At 35.6% G+C, this 17,952-nt stretch overlaps 1 protein-coding gene across 1 annotated transcript in view; it reads right to left on the reverse strand.

Moving 5' to 3' along the window:
- Positions 1-17,952, reverse strand: part of ULK4 (unc-51 like kinase 4) — a 660,820-nt gene that overhangs the window by 347,841 nt on the left and 295,027 nt on the right. Inside the window, exon 30 of the mRNA XM_044679671.1 lies at positions 15,625-15,717. Within this exon, the coding sequence (XP_044535606.1) occupies positions 15,625-15,717 (93 nt within the window). The remainder of the gene's footprint in view (positions 1-15,624; positions 15,718-17,952) is intronic.

Below are 17,952 nucleotides of genomic sequence, written 5' to 3' on the forward strand. Positions count from 1 at the left end.
CAACTTTCCTAATAGCATCAAGGGTGACACATTCTACTGATCCTTTGCATTCACCAGCATCCTTAACTCCTCACTATCTTCCTCTCCCCCATATCCAATTTGTTGGTTTCACCTTTACAACCTTTCTCAAACACACCTCCTCTCCTCTGATACGCCACCACTTAGGAGCAGGCCCTTATCACTTCATGCTTGGACGATTGCTAGAGCTTGCTGATAGGTCTACTTCCATCATGTTTCTCTCCACTACACTCCATTTTCCATTCCGTAGCTCACCTTATTTTCTAAGTTACAGGTCTGACTATGTCACCTCCCTGCGACACACCAACACTTAATAAACACTAATAGTCCCCTCACACTTCCAGGATCAAATGCAAAAACCTCCATTTATCATTCAAACCCTTCATACCCTACTTCTCCTACTCCCCTTTTCAGTCTTATGTCTTACTCTCCACTACATATACTTCAATCCAGAGGTACTAGCTTCCTTGTAGCTGCACAAATAAGATACTCTTTGGTTCTGGGCATGTTTGGAGACCCACCATGTCTGGAACACTCTCCTTCCCTGGCTTCCTTTAAGTCCTAACTAGAATTTCATTTTCTATAGGAAGCCTTTCCCAATATCCCTCTTAATTCTAGTGTCCTCTTTTAATTATTTTCTATATATTTTGCATAGAGGTCTTTTATGCATTACTTTTGCTTGTTGTCTACCCCAATGGACATGAGTTCTCTGATGGCAAAGCCTGTTTTTGCTTCTCTCTTTATCCCCAAATGAAAATTAATTCATTGTTTACTACAATTATTCCACATTTTTCAAGTCTATTAACATTTGCTGATTATTAGGCTAGCTTTATTAAGAGTGGTGGTATTTTTACATGTCACTTAAAAGATGATGAAAAATGTAACATATCACTGCACACACTTGATATACAAACTATTAAAAAAAAACTTTGCTTCTATAATATGTACATTGCCTTTTGAAAAAAATTCTTTGTTTATTCCTCTAAAACTTTTATAAATTGCAAAGAACATATAAAAATATTGACATTATTCACTGGAACAAGCAAGGCTTGTAATAAAGGATTATTAACATTGCCATGTTGGCTTGGAGCAACTTGTCAGTTGCCCTGGTTGGAATGTTGACCATGGCAGGAGCCACAGGGCAAGTACTGACTGCCAGTTGGGCTAAAGGTATATAAAGCCCTGGAGACCCAGGGCTGGGTTCTGTTCTTTCCTGACTTCTCCCCTGACCTGTCACTTACCCCATACCCCCTGGGTCCTGGGAGGTGGGAGTGGGAACGTGGGTACTTGTAGGCCTAGAATAAGGTTAAACCAATTCAGCAGAACTTATCAACACTATCAGCACTACTGGCAAACCTTTAGTCAAAGATCAACTTTATTTATTATCCAGAGACCACCTCCCTCTGACCCAGGGCTGCCAGCCCTGGGTCAGCAGAAGAGCATCCAGGCAAGTCCTATTAGCAACCCGAGTCAGATAAACCTTTCACCTTTAGTTCTCAGTATTTCCTCTTTCCACTTCCCATTCCCATCACTCCTGTTATCAATAAATCCTTTAGCCTTAACCTGAGAACTCTATGGTTATTTGCCTACCATCTAAGGCCAAGCAGGGACAACCAATAGGAAGGATTCTGAGTAGTTTCAGCAGGAATAAACTCCATTGCTGAAGGGCAGGAAGTTCAACATTCATTTCCTGTCAACCTAAGGTACACCAATAGGAGGCTACTTCCTCAGTAGGAAAGGGGCTGAAAGCTGACATCTTAAAGGAGCCTGGTGTCCAGCAGTGAGAGTTACACTCAACACTCAGTTAACCTGGGTTGGATCCTTGATACATTTATAATTAGTTTCAAGCTCAGCCTGGGTACAGTTCATTCCATCCTTTTACAACTAGCATCTTCCTCCTAGTATTTTACTAGCTTAAGGCCCTTTGACCCATTCATTACAGGCTTTAGGCATCAATGGAGTTTTTTAGATTCAGTAAACTGTAAAATCACAGCATCTCAGAGTTGGGAACAAGCTCGAGGGGTCATCCAGCCCAACTCAAAACTGAACTAGAATCCTCTCTACAATGTGCTTGAGAAGTGGTCATCCTCTTAAAGACCTCCAATAATGAAAGGGGAGCAAAGTGACTCTTCTTTCAGATAACAGTAAAGGGAGATGTTATATTCAGATATTCCCCTTCTAATATACTATATCTCAAAATGTTCAAATGGTCCTTTTGGTTTAAGGTAGTTTTAATTGGATTACTGGACCCTCCTTAATAGTTCTGGCCCTAAGACATTCTACTCTTGGTAGAATTTGCTCTGCCACAGCTGTCAAATCACATTCATTGAGAGCCTCATTTGACATTTAGTATTCACAAAGAACAGAATGTACTTCAGAAATCATTTTCTTAGTTGTTATAATGGGAAAAGTTGTCACTTAATTAAATCATTAATGTAATGTTTATCTGAATATTAAGAGACCACCACCTTACTTTTTATTCAAACAGAGCCATGGTAAAAGCATAAAATGACCTTATCACAACTGGAATGGATCCTGAAATATCTTCATGAATTTACTAAAAAGCATGTCTAATTTTGACCTCAGAGTCTTTACCCTATTGCCATTAAGTAAGCTGATTGAGAATACAATATTTTGTTGGATGGCAACATGTGAGATTTTGCACATAATCATGGAAGGGAATTTAATGCTCACTTAGTACAACTTCCGACACAATACAAATCCAAAAAATCACTCATAGATAATGGCTAGCAGATGACTATTCTGCCTTTGCTTCAATACTTCTGGGGACAGGATGTTCAATACGTACTAAGGCAGCCTATTCCAGTTAGCCAGTTTGTATTAATAGATACTTCTGTCTTTTCATTCATCATCATCACTCACTGACAACAAACATTTATAGAATAACTACTCTGTAGAGGTGCTATTGAACACAAACATGCTTCACAGCAACTTTCATTTAAAATAAAATTACATAAAGCATAAAACACTTGGAAGTCTACTTGCCAAAACACATACCAGAGCTATATAAATATAATTACAATACACTCTTTAAACAAATCAACACAGGCCTAAGTAACTGAAGAAATATTAGTTGTTCTTGGATAGACTTTGCCAATACAATAAAAATGACAATACTGCCAAAATTAATTTACTTATTCAGCAAATTAAAAATTTAAAAAGTCATACCAATCAAACTACCAAAGGGCCATCTTGTGAAGCTTCTTGTAAAAATTTTTAAACAGAATTAATCTGAAAGAACATGCAGTCAAGAATATCAATGGAATTAATAGGGGAAAAAAGTGAAAAGGATGCATGATCACTACTCAAACTATACCACAAAGCAGTAATCACCAAAACAATTTGTTTTTACATAAGGAATGAAGATGTTGGTCAATGAAACAGATTAGGTATATAATAAATAGAAGCAAATGAAAATAGTAGCCTAGTATCTGATAAGTCCAAAGATCCAAGATACTGATAAGAACTCACAATTATAAAAAGTTTTGGGAAAACTAGAAAAATCTAGCAAAAACTAGGTACAGACTTTTATCTCATCAGGTATACCAAGATAAATTAATACCAAGATAAATCAAATAAGTACATAACTTAGACAGAAAAGGTGATATAAACAAATTAAAGGAACAAGGTCTATATATGAGGAAAGTGTTCATTTACAAACAAAATTTTTCCTTTGACTTCCATATCAATATGTCATAGTTTCTTTTCAGCTTCAATTTTTTCATCAGGAATATTTGAAAATCCTTTATTTCACTGAAGCTCCATTCCCTCCTCCCCCCCCCCCCCAATTTGGAATGGTATTCAGTTTTCTAGGTAAAAATTATAGGTCTTGTCTTATGACTTCTGGAGTGTCCCATTCCAGGTTCTTTGCTTCTTTAAAGAGAGAATTGCTAAATCTTCTTTTTTTTGGAAAAAGACCTAGTCTCTCTCTTGGGATAAAAATTACAGGGTCTATCAGAGTTCCACTATGATTGACACAAAATCTGCTCTATTTTTTTTATCTGGGCAGGTTCACCAAAACTTTAACAAACTGTTACATACCCTGCCTCCATCCTTAGCCTTGCTATACTATAATAATTCCAAAATGGGTGTGGACACCTAATCAGTTTAGCTCCCTGCAGCTCAAAACTCCTGTGCTCAAGAGATCCATCTGACATTCTTTTTAGATTATTTCTGGAATCATTTTAGGAGAAAATGAGCTAAATGCCAAGTCAGACTCCCTCTATAAAATTTGAAAAATGTGGCTTGGGCTCAGTTTCCATTACATTAGAAGGACAAATTATTCATACATACATTCATGTGATTCTTTAAAGTTTACAAAATTCTCTCCTCATAATTCTGTGAGATAGAAAATGCAAACACTTATTCCCATTTTAAGGATGAAGAAACTGAGGCTTAGAGGCTTAAAGTTTTCCTTTTCAGTATCTATGACCAAAAAGACTTTGTGTGGGACAAGATTCCTCTTTGGTAATCCTAGGGGCTTCTGATCTTTCCATCCTAGGAGTCTATGGCTCTGTCAATCAACGAGCATTTTGTAAGCATCCCCTATGTGCCAAACACTGAGTGAAGCAAAAAAGCTAAACAGCGCTTACCCTTGAGAAGCTTATATTCTGTTCCGAGAGACAATATGCACATAAGCCAAACACATAAAAGATAACTGGACTGGGGAAGCAGTACATGTGGAAGGATAAGGAAAGGATTCATGCAAAAAGTGATGCTTGAGTTGTGTCTTCAAGAACACTCAAGATTCTAAGAGCTGGAGGTGAGAAAGGAGTGGATTCAAAAAGGCGATGGAAGAGAGGGTGGGTAATTGTTCTCTGAATAATTCTACTATACTGGAAATTTCTCTTTTCCTATAAAAATGAAGACATATGATGGAGATATTCTGGAATTTTGGCAACATCAGTTATTGCTTCTCATTTTAGAACAATACATGTATGGTGGACAAATGTGTTTTGATATATATCTGTTCTCGGTATATTTGGGGGAATAAAGGATAACACAAGGCTGGGAGTAAGGCCCTTTTGACCCAAGAAAACCATATGAGAAACTAGCTTACAGATATCCATAACAGAATAATATTCTATATATAATATTCAAAATGCTATTTATTACAAGCAAAGGCACATATGCTTAATGATGGCTTAGAAATACTATAGAAGAGGCATTATAAGCCTTTTTATATATCATGTTTCTCTTTGGCAGTAAGTGTATGGACTTCTTAGAATAATGTTTTTAAATGCATAAAATAAGACACATGGAATTACAAAGAAAACAAATTGTACTGAAATATAATTATCAAAATATAAAGAAAACAATGTTCATAGTCTCCAGGGCTGAGAACCTCTGTTCTAGAGAAAAGAGGCAACCTCAATATGTGGCCTGCTTAAAAATCATAGGGCATTATTTATAATCATAATTATTGTGATAACCAAATTCTTAATAATTATAAGCAAATAAAGGACACAGAGAATAGGTTTCTTTTAAATAATGGTTAAAGAATTCAGCAAAATCATCTATCATCTCTAGGTTATTCACTACAATCCATTGTAGGCATCATAGGAAATGAAGGAAAGGACAAAGAAAAATAACTATTCATATATTACATTTTTAGACTATTCTGCATGAACAAATACAACTCCTGTATTAAATTTAATTAATTATCAGACAAAACATAAAATATCTAATTATGTTGTTCTTGCAGCAAAATAGACCAGACAGGTAAAATCAGATCCACTTTTTGCTGTTCCACTATTTATTTCTAGTATGAGTTCAGAAGTTCAGTTCCTCTAGCAATTTCTTAAACAACTACAATCTCTCAAAAATAATTAAAATGGGAGAACATTCAATCCAAATACAATTTTTCAATTGTCCAGAGATTAATTTCATTAGCTCATGATTTCTTTTCTTGTTATATTCCACTTTAATCACCAATCTCAATATAGCACAGAGTAAATTATTTTAATTAACATTCAACATGTTTATGACCAAGTCTTGCCCTACCATAAACTTATTAGAAATTACTTTAGCAAGCTACTATATCCTGGCATTTAATTTGTGACAGAGTTTAATGCTTAGAGAAGTGATATAATCATTTCGCCACTGCCTGAGGAAAGTGTATTATGTTTCTCTTTATGCTATGGTGGATAAGTCTTAAAGACCCAGTGGTCAGTCCATCTGCAACCAAACTGTGTGAGTTTTCTGACTCTCGTTCTGGCCTGTGAGTTATAACAAATAGCACAGATACATTAGGTGGTACTTAGAAGGATGGTAAAATATTTCTGATACTGCTGAATTTGGACTCAAAAGACTTGTGTTCAAATTCCAACTTAACCACTTCCTACCTGTCATTTAACACCTCTTGGACCTCGGTTTCTTCATTTGTAAAAAGAAATGGTCAGACTAGAGGATCTCTAAGGTTTTTTCAGACCCTACTTCCTCTCCACTAGCCTCTAAGTGATCTGAAAGGATCACAGTTTCACTCTTGTTCGGCCACCCATTCTCTTTTGTTCTAGAGTAAATTGAGTCACTGTCTCATCCAGGTACCTCAGGTTTCGAAAGGACCCTGGATATGATCTGAAGAGTGGTCTCTCTGCTCAAGTCCCCTTGGCTCTAACCCCAATTTTCAAAAGATATCTCATGATTACAGGTACATGAATTATAGACAAAAAAAGTTAATATGTTGCCATTCCACAGATTATGACTATATTAAGGAATAAAGTTGCATTCCACTTAACATGCTTGTGGATATGCTTGCTTTTATCTACAAGAGCCATTAAAAATTCAATATGAAACATAACACTAATAGGAAACTGGGAGGTGGAAGAGAATATGCAGGACATGGCAGGTTCTTTGCCACCAGGCTAGCTCTAGGGGCAAGGAAAGAAGAGGATGCGGCAATAGTGGTCACTGTGAATGTTCTCAATGAGCTGAAAGCTTTTATCCCATGTATCTCATCTAATATGAATGCTGTGTTGGTGACATCTATTAAAAACATTGTTCTTAAATTTGTATGGATTAATGCTTTTTGAAATTTTTATTTAATTAATTAATTTAGAATATTTTTCCATGGTTATATGGCTCATGTTCTTTCCCTCCCCTCCAAACCCCCCCCTCTCACCCCCGTAGCTGACACGCAATTCCACTTGATTTTAGATGTAGCACTGATCAAGACATATTTCCATATTATTGCTATTTGCACTAGGGTGATCGTTTAGAATCTATATTATACATTAATGTTTTGTCTGAGCAATTGTGGACAGTGGTCTGGTTCCATTACAGTTATTATTTGAGTTCTCAATGATATTTTGAAGTTTTCATGTATAGTATGAGGACCTATTATCTGTCAGTTCATGAAAGAGAATTTCTGATGGACAATTCCCTGGAACAACCTCATGAATTCCCAAATCCAGACTTCCTTAATAAATAAACATTTGTAAAGGACCTACTATATGCCAGGGATTGTGCTCATACAATAGCAAGGCACCTCTGATCCTGAATTGCATCCTAAACTCTTCCACTTCCACAAATAAGTCTGTATGAAAGCCACTTAGCTTCCCAATTCTTTGTGAACCTGTTATTGACAATGAACACACACATAGGGGAAACAGGTGGCACAGTGGATAGAGCACGGGCCTGGAAGTAAGGAAGATCTGAGCTCAGATCTGGTCTCCGACTCTTATTAGTTGCATGATGCTGGGCAAGTCACTCAATCTGTTTGCCTCAGTTTCCTCATCTATAAAATGAGCTTCAGAAGTAAATGGCAAACTACACTTGGATCTTTGCCAAGAAAACTGAAAAGGGGATCATGAAGAGTTGGATAAAATTAAATGGCTAAATAACAACAACAACAACATTCAAATAACGCTTTGATTCCACTTGTAGATCTTAATTATATCATAATCTCCATCTGGAGGCAATCCAGATTGTAATCACTCGGTTACAATCAATAAACCCAATGATGTATATCTTTTATCAATTCCATACTGTAAGAATGAAGCAAGCCCTGACATTCTGGAAAACTGCCATAGAATGTTAAAGGTGAAGAAGAGCCAAAGTGACTGTTGGAAGAGAAGAGACTTCTGGGAGGAAAAAAAACAACCAGGGGCTTTTGGGGGTTGGAGCAAGAGAGAAAGGTCATGAATCTGGCTCTGAGATAACCTGAAGAGGCTATTTTGGGTTTCTTGACCTGAACATCTTGTCTTCCCAACATTCACTCATATCATCAACAGAGTTAACAGATTTAGGGTTATTGGACTTCCTTTGGGGAGCCGTTTCCTGAATCCCACTTGCTTTGGGCTTTGCCCAGCTATATTCCTCCTAAACTTAGAGCAAATATAGCTTATAGGAATATTATTAATGGTGTTGGGAAAGAGAAGCTCTGATTGAGGGACACCTTGGTTCACCTTCGGGTCTGAGGCTTGGTGGGTACTTGCCAGAGTGACAGACCTTGGCTTAGGATACCTGCACCCCCTTTCCTGCTGATACTCTACCTTTGTTCCCCCTACCCTTGTTGTTCCTGATTAAATACCCAAGACTTAAAGAACAGATCTGTGTTGGTTCTATTGGAGAGAGACTTGGTGGGGAGGGAGTGCAACAGCAAAGGCAGGCTGATCTCCATTTTGAGCCTAACCTCCTCCTGTGAGCAAGGAGGGGTTTCTGTGTTCCCTGATTTGTACCATTATCCAATCAGCATATCGCTCACTTCTCCTTGAGGATATTATTCCTTCAAACCTTCAAGGCAGCACACCCTTCCAGGATTCCCCTTTTCCTAAGGGGATACCATCTTTGTCTCTCAGTAACAGGGTTGAGGGAGGAGGGGACTTCCATCTTTCTCCAACTTGTTCTCTACTACATCCCCCATCCTCCTAAACGCCCCCCATTACAATACTACTGTTCATTGAACTAATTTCCTGCTTTTCCAGAAGTATTTTTCTTACCTATCTAGTGTTCTGAAAACATCTATCAATTCTATTTTTCCTTTTTTGATGAGGAAGTATTCATCTTTTTATAGCTGACTTCAGCTAATGGGCTTTAGGCTTAGTTAGTATCACACAGCTTTTGGCTAAGAAACTTTCCAAATATGTCACAGCTCATTTTGTAGCTCCAAAAATCTGATGAGCTAAAAATGATATTTCTTAGACATCAATGGTTTTAAATGTGTTCTTGTTGAAATTTGGCTTCAGGATGCTCATAAAATCCCAGAAAAATCCTCTACTACTTTTGTGTTCAATGTGTGTTGAAAATTATTTTTCAGTAGAGTTGTCAACCATTGGGTCAATTTGGCCTCTGTGTTCATGCTCAAAGCCTTCACGTTCTTCCCTTAAAGTGCTATTCAATATTTTACAGTGATGAAATCCATGACAGTTTAACATCAATGGCTAAAGATTCCATGAAATGGAGGATCTGTTTAATATTTGGAGGTTGTATAACAATGACAATAATGATGATGATAATTATAATAGTTACTACTTACATAGCACCTACTATGTGCCAAGCACTGGGCTAAGTACTTCACAATTATTATCTCATTTGACCCTCACAACCACCCTGGAAGGTAGGTGCTGTCATTATCTTTGATATCCTTGAATCAATTAAAAAGATATTTTTTGGTATGATTCACTCAAACTTGGAAACCTTACTTAATTCTATTTGGGAAAATAATAATAGACTTAAAATAGGCAGAATCACAAGGAGTCTAAACTATATCCCTGGAAGGTACCATAATTTCTATAAATTGCCTTAAAAGTACTGTGTTAGTAGTGCATTTGAATTGTAGAATGGTATTCCACGTAGACATCGAAAACTCTATTTTATTTATTTGTAGAACACAGATAAGCCATGAGTGCAGAACTGGGTCAAAAATTTTACAATTAAATAATCAAATGAATAATAAGGGTTTTTTTCATCTCTGTACTGTCCAGCATGCATTTTTCTCTCCTCTGCAAAGATAATGTCTATAGAATTTTTTGATGGATATAACCTGTGCTTTGAATTAAAGTCCATTAATATATAATTAACTTGTGGTTGTAAAGGTCACTGGTGTTTCCATCTTTTGGCAATAAATATGTGATTTTTTTCTGTTAATAAAGATAAGCTCAGATTTGCATCAGGCAGGAAAATAGTGATGTTTTGCTAATAAATTCATGTGTATCTGAATCAGTATTTTAAAATAATGTCTTATTTTCCCCCAATTACATGTAAAATAATTCTTAACATTCTTTTTTTAATTGCCAAATATTGTCCCTCCCTTCTCCTTGAAAAGACAATAAGCAATCATGTACAACATTTTTCCTTATTAGTCCTTTTGTGAAAGAAACTCAAATAAAAAACACAGACATGAAGAAAGAAAATGAAATAGTTTGCTTTGGTCTGGATTCAGGCTTCATCAGTTTCTTCTCTGGAGGCAAATGGTATTTTTCGTCATGAATCCTTTGAGATTGTCTTGGATCACTGTATTCCTGAGAACAGCTAGGTCCTTCACAGTTTGGACCAATAATTGTAAATCATTTAGGTTAATCATGAATTTTATAGGACTTTACCACTTTATGATTTTGCATAGAAGTTCCCTTGAAATAAGTGTCCTCATTCTTCATTTAATAGAGTTTAAGCTTTCTATTTTTCATTGTATTGAACTCTGTGAAAACACAGGAAAAAAAAAAACATTTTCACGTTCTCTTTGAGGATTTTTTCTCTCTTATGCCTTCTTTGCCTCTCAGATCCCAATAATAAGCTTCTTATCTGATATTGAATTGTTGATTGTGTCCTTTGTGTTGTTTTGACTCCTTGATTTATAAACCTTCTTATTTTGCTTTCAATTGCTAATTAAAGGCATCTAGAATTTATTTTTTAAAACCTTTACCTTCTTAGTTTCAGTTTTAAGATAGAAGACTAGCAAGGGCTTGGCAACTGGGGTTAAGTGACTTGTCCAGGATCACACAGCTAGGAAGTGTCTGAAGCCAGATTTGAATCTGAGTTCTCTCGATGCTAGGCACTTTATCCACTGCCCTACTTAGTTGCCCCAAGAATTTCTTATACAGCCTTGTTCTCTTGATTCCTTTCTGCATTCAAAATTTCTACCAATTTGTGTATGCTCACATTTTATGGATGCTCAAATCCACGCTTCCTTAGTCAATAACATTTATTAAGCACCTAATATGTACCAAGCACTCTGCTATGTGCTGATAAGGCAAAACAACCTTCTACACAGCCTTTCTGTGATTTTTTGAGGTGATGTTCTAATCCTGAATTGCCATTAAATTCGTCTACTTCCACAACTAATCTGTATGACAGCAATTTTTAAAATCAATTCTTTGTGAACATATAGTTGACAGAGTTAACGTACAAGTAACTCTTTGAGTCTACTCTTAGATTCTTCTGTTTTTTTTGGTACAATATTGAATTACATTTGGGCACTGTGCTAAATATTGCTGTATTCTTTCAATGGTCTTCTCCAGGTCTTCAATACCTATCCCAAGGTGCTTCTACCAGGGTGGTGTCTGATATGTATCCTGGCAGTATTCCTTGGTGGCTTCTACCATTCTTTCTATGGTTCATCACAGTGACAATGGCTACTACATATTATACAGCATTCATCCTAAAATGTTTTTACATGTTGTTACAAATATTACTGGAAAATTTGTTTCTAATAGTTTTGAGCTAGTGCCAGTTTAACTTAATTTCTATATTTTGGAATGGTTGGTCTGCTAATTAGATTCATGTCATCAATTTAAATAAGCTTTTTAAAATTAGAGTGCCAGCATGTCCCAAATCAGATGAGATATTAGTATTTTTTCCATTTGTTTCATAATTAGGTATATTTTGGGTGTATCAAACCTTGTTGTGGAATCAAAACACTAAAGAATGATACTTGTTCCATTATTAGTATCCTCCATGTTAAGCTTATCGTCATGAGGGTTTTGAATAGGGCTATCTCGCAACTATAGCCACCATATTTCTACAGTGGAGAAGCAGATGGATTATACTGGCTGGGGTGCTAACCTAATGAGTGGTATCTTCAGAATACAGTTTACCAGTTATTTTGTCATTATCCTCATCATTACTACTACAGCATGGGTATTCTTCTGGATGAGAGAGGAATGATAGTGATACAGGCACAAATATTAACACTTATCAAAGGTTGGGTTTAAAAGATGGGCATTTGTATTACTTTGTATTAGAGTTATTTATAGGTGTTATCTATAACTACCAAACTATAAGGATCCCTAAGTATGAAAGCATCTTCTCAAAAACATTGTACCATATTCAGTGTTTAATAGACTGTTGCTTAATAATTGCTTTTGGAAATTGAATGTTTCTTAATTATAAGACCATTTTTTAAAGCTAATTGTTAATTAGCCTTGTATATTTGGAGATTTTAATGCAAGTAATAAAAGTGACAAATAATCATTTCTATCAAATAAAAATAACCATAAGAAAAGGACATGTTGTTTGTCATGATTTATGCTTATTGAATTTTGCAACTTGGGGTAGGATATGGTTATTTGTGTTTTTTTAGCCCAGATGTTTGCTATAGGAATAAATCAAAATAAAGCAATTAATGTATTTTTTTCTAAATGGAGCTAAGTATTGATTAATTGTAATGATCATAGAGGTCAATTATTATCTCAAGAAAATGTGAATCTATTAGATTTTGTATCATAGACCTTATTTTTATTTTTTAAATATGACAGCATCTTGAATCCATATAAAAACCTTTTTTTCTGTGTTGCAGTTAAGAAAGAAAAGGCATATGATTTTAGAACTGGAAAAGGATCTTAGAGATCATTTTATAAATGAAAAAACCTTAGACCCAAAATTTATGTGACCTGACTTTGGTCAAAGGGCCAAGCTTATAGTTCAATCTAGTTCTATAGCAATTTAATCTCTACCAAACTTTCCCCAACTTTCTCTAAAATAAGAAAACAATATTTAGGTTTCCAAAGGATTTTTTTGTAGTTAGTGCATGTAGGGAAACAGGGAAATAAGAAACAATAACCAAAGATTCAAAGTTACAAGGTCATCTAGAAATGTTAACTGTCAATGGGAAGAGGTAGTCCAGGGTTTTCAATGCAATATGCTTAGGGTAGGACTAATCTTGTAGTTCTTTTTTTTTTTTTTTCAAGTGGACTTCTTTTTCCTGTTTTCTAGTTAAAAGCACCATTAAACAATCTACATTTCTTTTTATTTTCTGTGATTACTATTTTAAGATGTAACCCTTTCCTTTGATAAGGGATGTTAGCTCTTCTCTCCAACAACCCCTCTCCTCCAATAAGTAGGAAAGAGTTAAGAGCAGCCACTGAATCCAAAGATGTCCAAAGAAGACATTAATTTCTCAGAGAAAAATTTTGATTATTGCTCTTAGTCTCTCTCTTTCTTTCTCTCTCTCTCTCTCCATCTGCTTTTCCCAAGAAAATTAAATGTCAGTTCTTCACAGAGTACACATTATTCTGATGTACTTGAATTTTGTTGTCTATGATATTGGTCCGACATCCATTTAACTGTGAAATCTCATGGCAAGGTTGATTCGGGGGAGAGCCTGAGCCAGGAAGCCTGGGGTTTCTTGTCTGATTTTAGACAAACACTGGCTAATCACTTAACCCCAGAGCATCCATAGGTGACACTTTCAGACTAGAAATTACATAGTAGATGTCAAAATGCATTGGTAGAGAAAGTTTCCATACCAGCAATTCCCTATGCTAATGAATTGTATATAGCTTTTCTCTGCAATGATTTTTTTAAAATAGCTTATAACAAGATAAAAGGTGGCTAGGTGACATAGTGCATCAGCAGTAGGCCAAGAGTCTGAAAGACCTGTGTTCAAATCCAGCAAGTTTGTGTGGGCTTGGGCGGGGGGTGAAAAATTGATAGGAAACCTAACAATAAGGGCCCCTCTTCGACTGACCACTTCCCCATCACCTAGTTCTGCCCCAAAGCCTACTTTTTACATTTTCTTCATAATAAAGACAGTAACATTGTCATCATGTTTCTGATATATTTGGAAGATATTTTGTATAATGTTATATATAATGTATAATGTGGTTACAGTATTTATGTATGTATGTACATATATATATATATATAGTGGCGATGGGTAGCAATGTATATATTATAGTAACTTTAAAAAATCAATGTTCACTTTATTTATGCCATCTCCTAAGATAAAAGAATCTACATTTAATCAGTGACATAAGTATATATCATCCATTAAATATAGATTCCTTTACACGCACACACTCTTGGCCCAACAACAATTAAGACATAGAGAGTATTCATAACTTATGAAGAAGAAAGTTGAACTCTCCACAAATGAGCAAATACACACACACACACACACACACACACACACACACACACACACAGCCAGGAAGACACAGGATCAAGTCCTCCCTCTGCTACTTTCCCTTGTACAATGTCCCAGAAATCAGCAGAGGATCAAACAAATGGTTGAGGGCAGAGACCAGTGTTCTCTGTTTTATTTAATTAATCCAGAAACATTTATCAGTCATCTCCTCAATGGCCCTCAGGTGTGAGGTGATGGAGGGATTGAGAGAGAAATGTAAAACTGAATCTCAGAGCTCAAGCAATTCTGAGACTAGTAAGCAAGATAAGACTGACACAAAACAGAAAATAATAAAATGTAAATACTCCAATCCTAAAATAAGTGTCAGAGATAATAAGAGCTAGAGAGGTCAGAGGTAGGGGAGAATGATTGGGCATCTCAGAGAAGGGAAGAATGCAGAGGAAGCGACATTCTTAAGGCTAAAGGACAGGGATTCTGACTACAGTTGCTGGGGACCTTCTAAAAAGCATTTTAAAGGGATGGTTGATAAGCATGCCCAAGGGAAATAGCAATGAATCAGTTTTACTACTTGCAGGGAATAAGGTGATTTTATATGGGACTGGAAAAGCTATCCTTGGTGTTTGACTGGTCTAATCTAATTAAGAACTGGGCAAACTGTATCTCTACTGCTACAGGCCAGAACAAAGTCTTTTCCAGCTCCTTTCTTTTGAGCTAGTGAATAATTTAGGGTGCTGAAAGCAGCTGCCACTGCCCTCATACAGAGTTCTGCTTTTCCTAAGCCCTAGTCGGGCACTGTTGGCCCAACAACAGTTAAGACATAGAGAGTATTCATAACTTATGAAGAAGGCTGTTGAACCCTCCACAAATGAGGCATCACCAAAATAAGCCACTGAAGCCAGAGTGGCAAAGAATACACCATAAATACTCAACAAAAGCTATAAAAATATTCTACAACATTTGGTACATTATTCGACCTTTCAGAAATCAATAGTTAATACTATTTCTTATAAACTCTACCATTTTGAAAAGTGTATGAACCTCCTCTCTATCTGGCAAACACTGGTAAGAGACAAAACTATAAAACTATGAGTCAAAGTCGACTAAATGATAGCTATTACAAAGCATGAAACATGAAAAATGACTACTTTTACTGTTCAAACATCAGCCTTCAGCAGCGTATCATTTTTAGGAGCACACAAATATTTCATTTTATGGATGAGCAAGTCAATAAAAAGGAAATGCTAAGAATTTCTACTAGAAAAGAATATTTGAAGTTGTGGTACCTGGTAAAAGCTGGATTATGTTCTGTCATAGCTACTAGCAGTTTCAGAGCATATGCTGGTACAGGGTCAGGTTCCATAAGGACATGCTCATACCTTGAATAAAAGAAAAACATTGAAAATGATTTAAAATGCAGAAATTTAAAATTATAAGAAATAAAAAATTCATTAGATAAAATAAAAAGACCAAAATTCTTTCCAAAGACTAGAAATCAAAAGAATTATAACTTAGATTTCAGTATCTCTGGTACTACAGTGCCAGAAGGCAAAGTCTCTAGGCCCTCAGTTATCTGGTAACCTACCCATATAAAATCACCATCAAGAACCTGGGATCAAGGTGAAAAGACCCAGAAGGCCTCCAAACAGATGACTTCAAGATCTTAGAACCTATTAGCTTTTAATTTACATACAATTTCAAAAGTCTGGTTACTTTATTTTGAAGGCAACAAAAGACAAAAAAATAGCAAATCAGAAGAATGAGGGCAAGTGGTTATTACAGACAGGAGCTAATAATAATGATCATTGACAGCTGACAGGCAAATAGCAACAGAAGAGATTGAAAAAAAATCAATATTGGCAGGCAATTCAACTAGATACCAAGTACCTATACATATCAATCACTGAATGATAAAAGCATCATTTTATCACAGCATTAATAATAATAATAATAATAATAATAATAATAATAATATACAGGAAGAGAAAAACCAGTTTCTGAAATATAAAGTGGGAAAACTTGAAAATCAGAAAGCACTGAACAATCTACATTTAATACAAAATCCAGAAGTGATAACTAATAATGGAAGAAGCCAAAAATAATGCTGTGGTATCAAATAATTCTGAAGAGGAAAGGAACATACTTAGAAAGGAAATCTGAAAAGCCTTTTTTAGTATGATAGGAAAATCTAAATTATAGACTATACAGAAAAGATGGCAACTCTTATAACCATCATGAATGAATACATTCTCACAAAACCAGACAAACTATATAGAATTTCAAAGTCTACACACAATAGTAGGTGCTGTAGTTACGTAAGTTGTAAGGCCAAAGAAAGGGAAGGAGTATTTAGAAATAGTCCTAAAAGGGAGCCATTAGAAAGCAGAAACAGGTCAGGGAAACTAAAGAATTATAGAAAGATATTGGAAGACTGAATCAATGTCTGGTGGGTACAACATAGTGGAAAACATGAAAACGGCACTGATTAAAAAAAAAGAGAAAAACTAATGGAAAAGAATCTGGAAAATTAAAATCTATCAGAAATTCTTGATCTCCTTAATCAACATTTGAAAGTGAAATGGGATGGGGAGGGGAAGAAAGTAAAAAGTTAAGGCAGTAAGGGAAGCCAAAACAATGCTAAGAATAAAATAAAAATTTCAGTAACTATATTTTAAAAATTAAGGTACAGAGGCTTGAGAAGAAAAGAAATTAGAGGAAAAAGAAGTCCTTTATTGAGAGTGTGGGAAATTTCTGATAACATATATTATTATAAGAAGTCTAACATCATAAAATGCAAGTCAAATCAAATGTAAAATAAAAGGCTTACATAACATTAATGTAAAGAAATCAAAGAACAGTTATATAAAGGAATGCAACAAAATCTCCAGCATCTCAGCAAAACCAGAAAGTGCCAGGCTCAATGAAACTTCTTAATTATTGCCTCAGATGCTTTCTGGTGGTTCATCAGATGCTATCAAAGCACTTATTGAACTCCCTCTTTCACACAAGTCTGACCTATCTTTCCTAAGAAAAAGATTCCCTTCCTTGTTGCAAAATAAATAAATAAATAAATAAATAAATAAAACAAAATAAAGAAGATCCACCTAAATAAAGGTCAATTATGAGTCTGGGTATTTCATACAATCATTCTCAGTTTGTATTACCCCCCCAAAAAATCTACAAGCAGGAAAATGATATATAAGAAGAGGAGTAAAAGGAATGTGTTAGGAGGTTTCAGAGGACTAAAGATCAGCTCATTTGTGACATGGTGACTGATTACTAACCCGGCTTTCCCAAAGTGTCACCACAAGGTCTTTATCATGGTCAGGCTTTGCCTCAGGCCACACTCATGGCTTCTGTATAAGTTTTCCAATATGCAAAATAGACTCAAGTACAAGAGAATGCTAGAGGATGTACAATGTCCATGTTAAAAATGGTTCTCTTCTTAAAGTATACCAACAATGTATCATCAACAATAACCGATATAAAATGTGGCATCTTTTAGAGAGACACGTAAGCCCACTCCAGCTCTGTCTACCCTTAAGTCCATTATTTTCACTTGAATAGAACTGTTTTAAGCTTTCAAGTCAAAGATAAAAGTAGACCCTAAACAT

Source organism: Gracilinanus agilis, chromosome 5 (genome assembly GCF_016433145.1).
Source record: "Gracilinanus agilis isolate LMUSP501 chromosome 5, AgileGrace, whole genome shotgun sequence".
Taxonomy (NCBI): Eukaryota; Metazoa; Chordata; class Mammalia; order Didelphimorphia; family Didelphidae; genus Gracilinanus; species Gracilinanus agilis.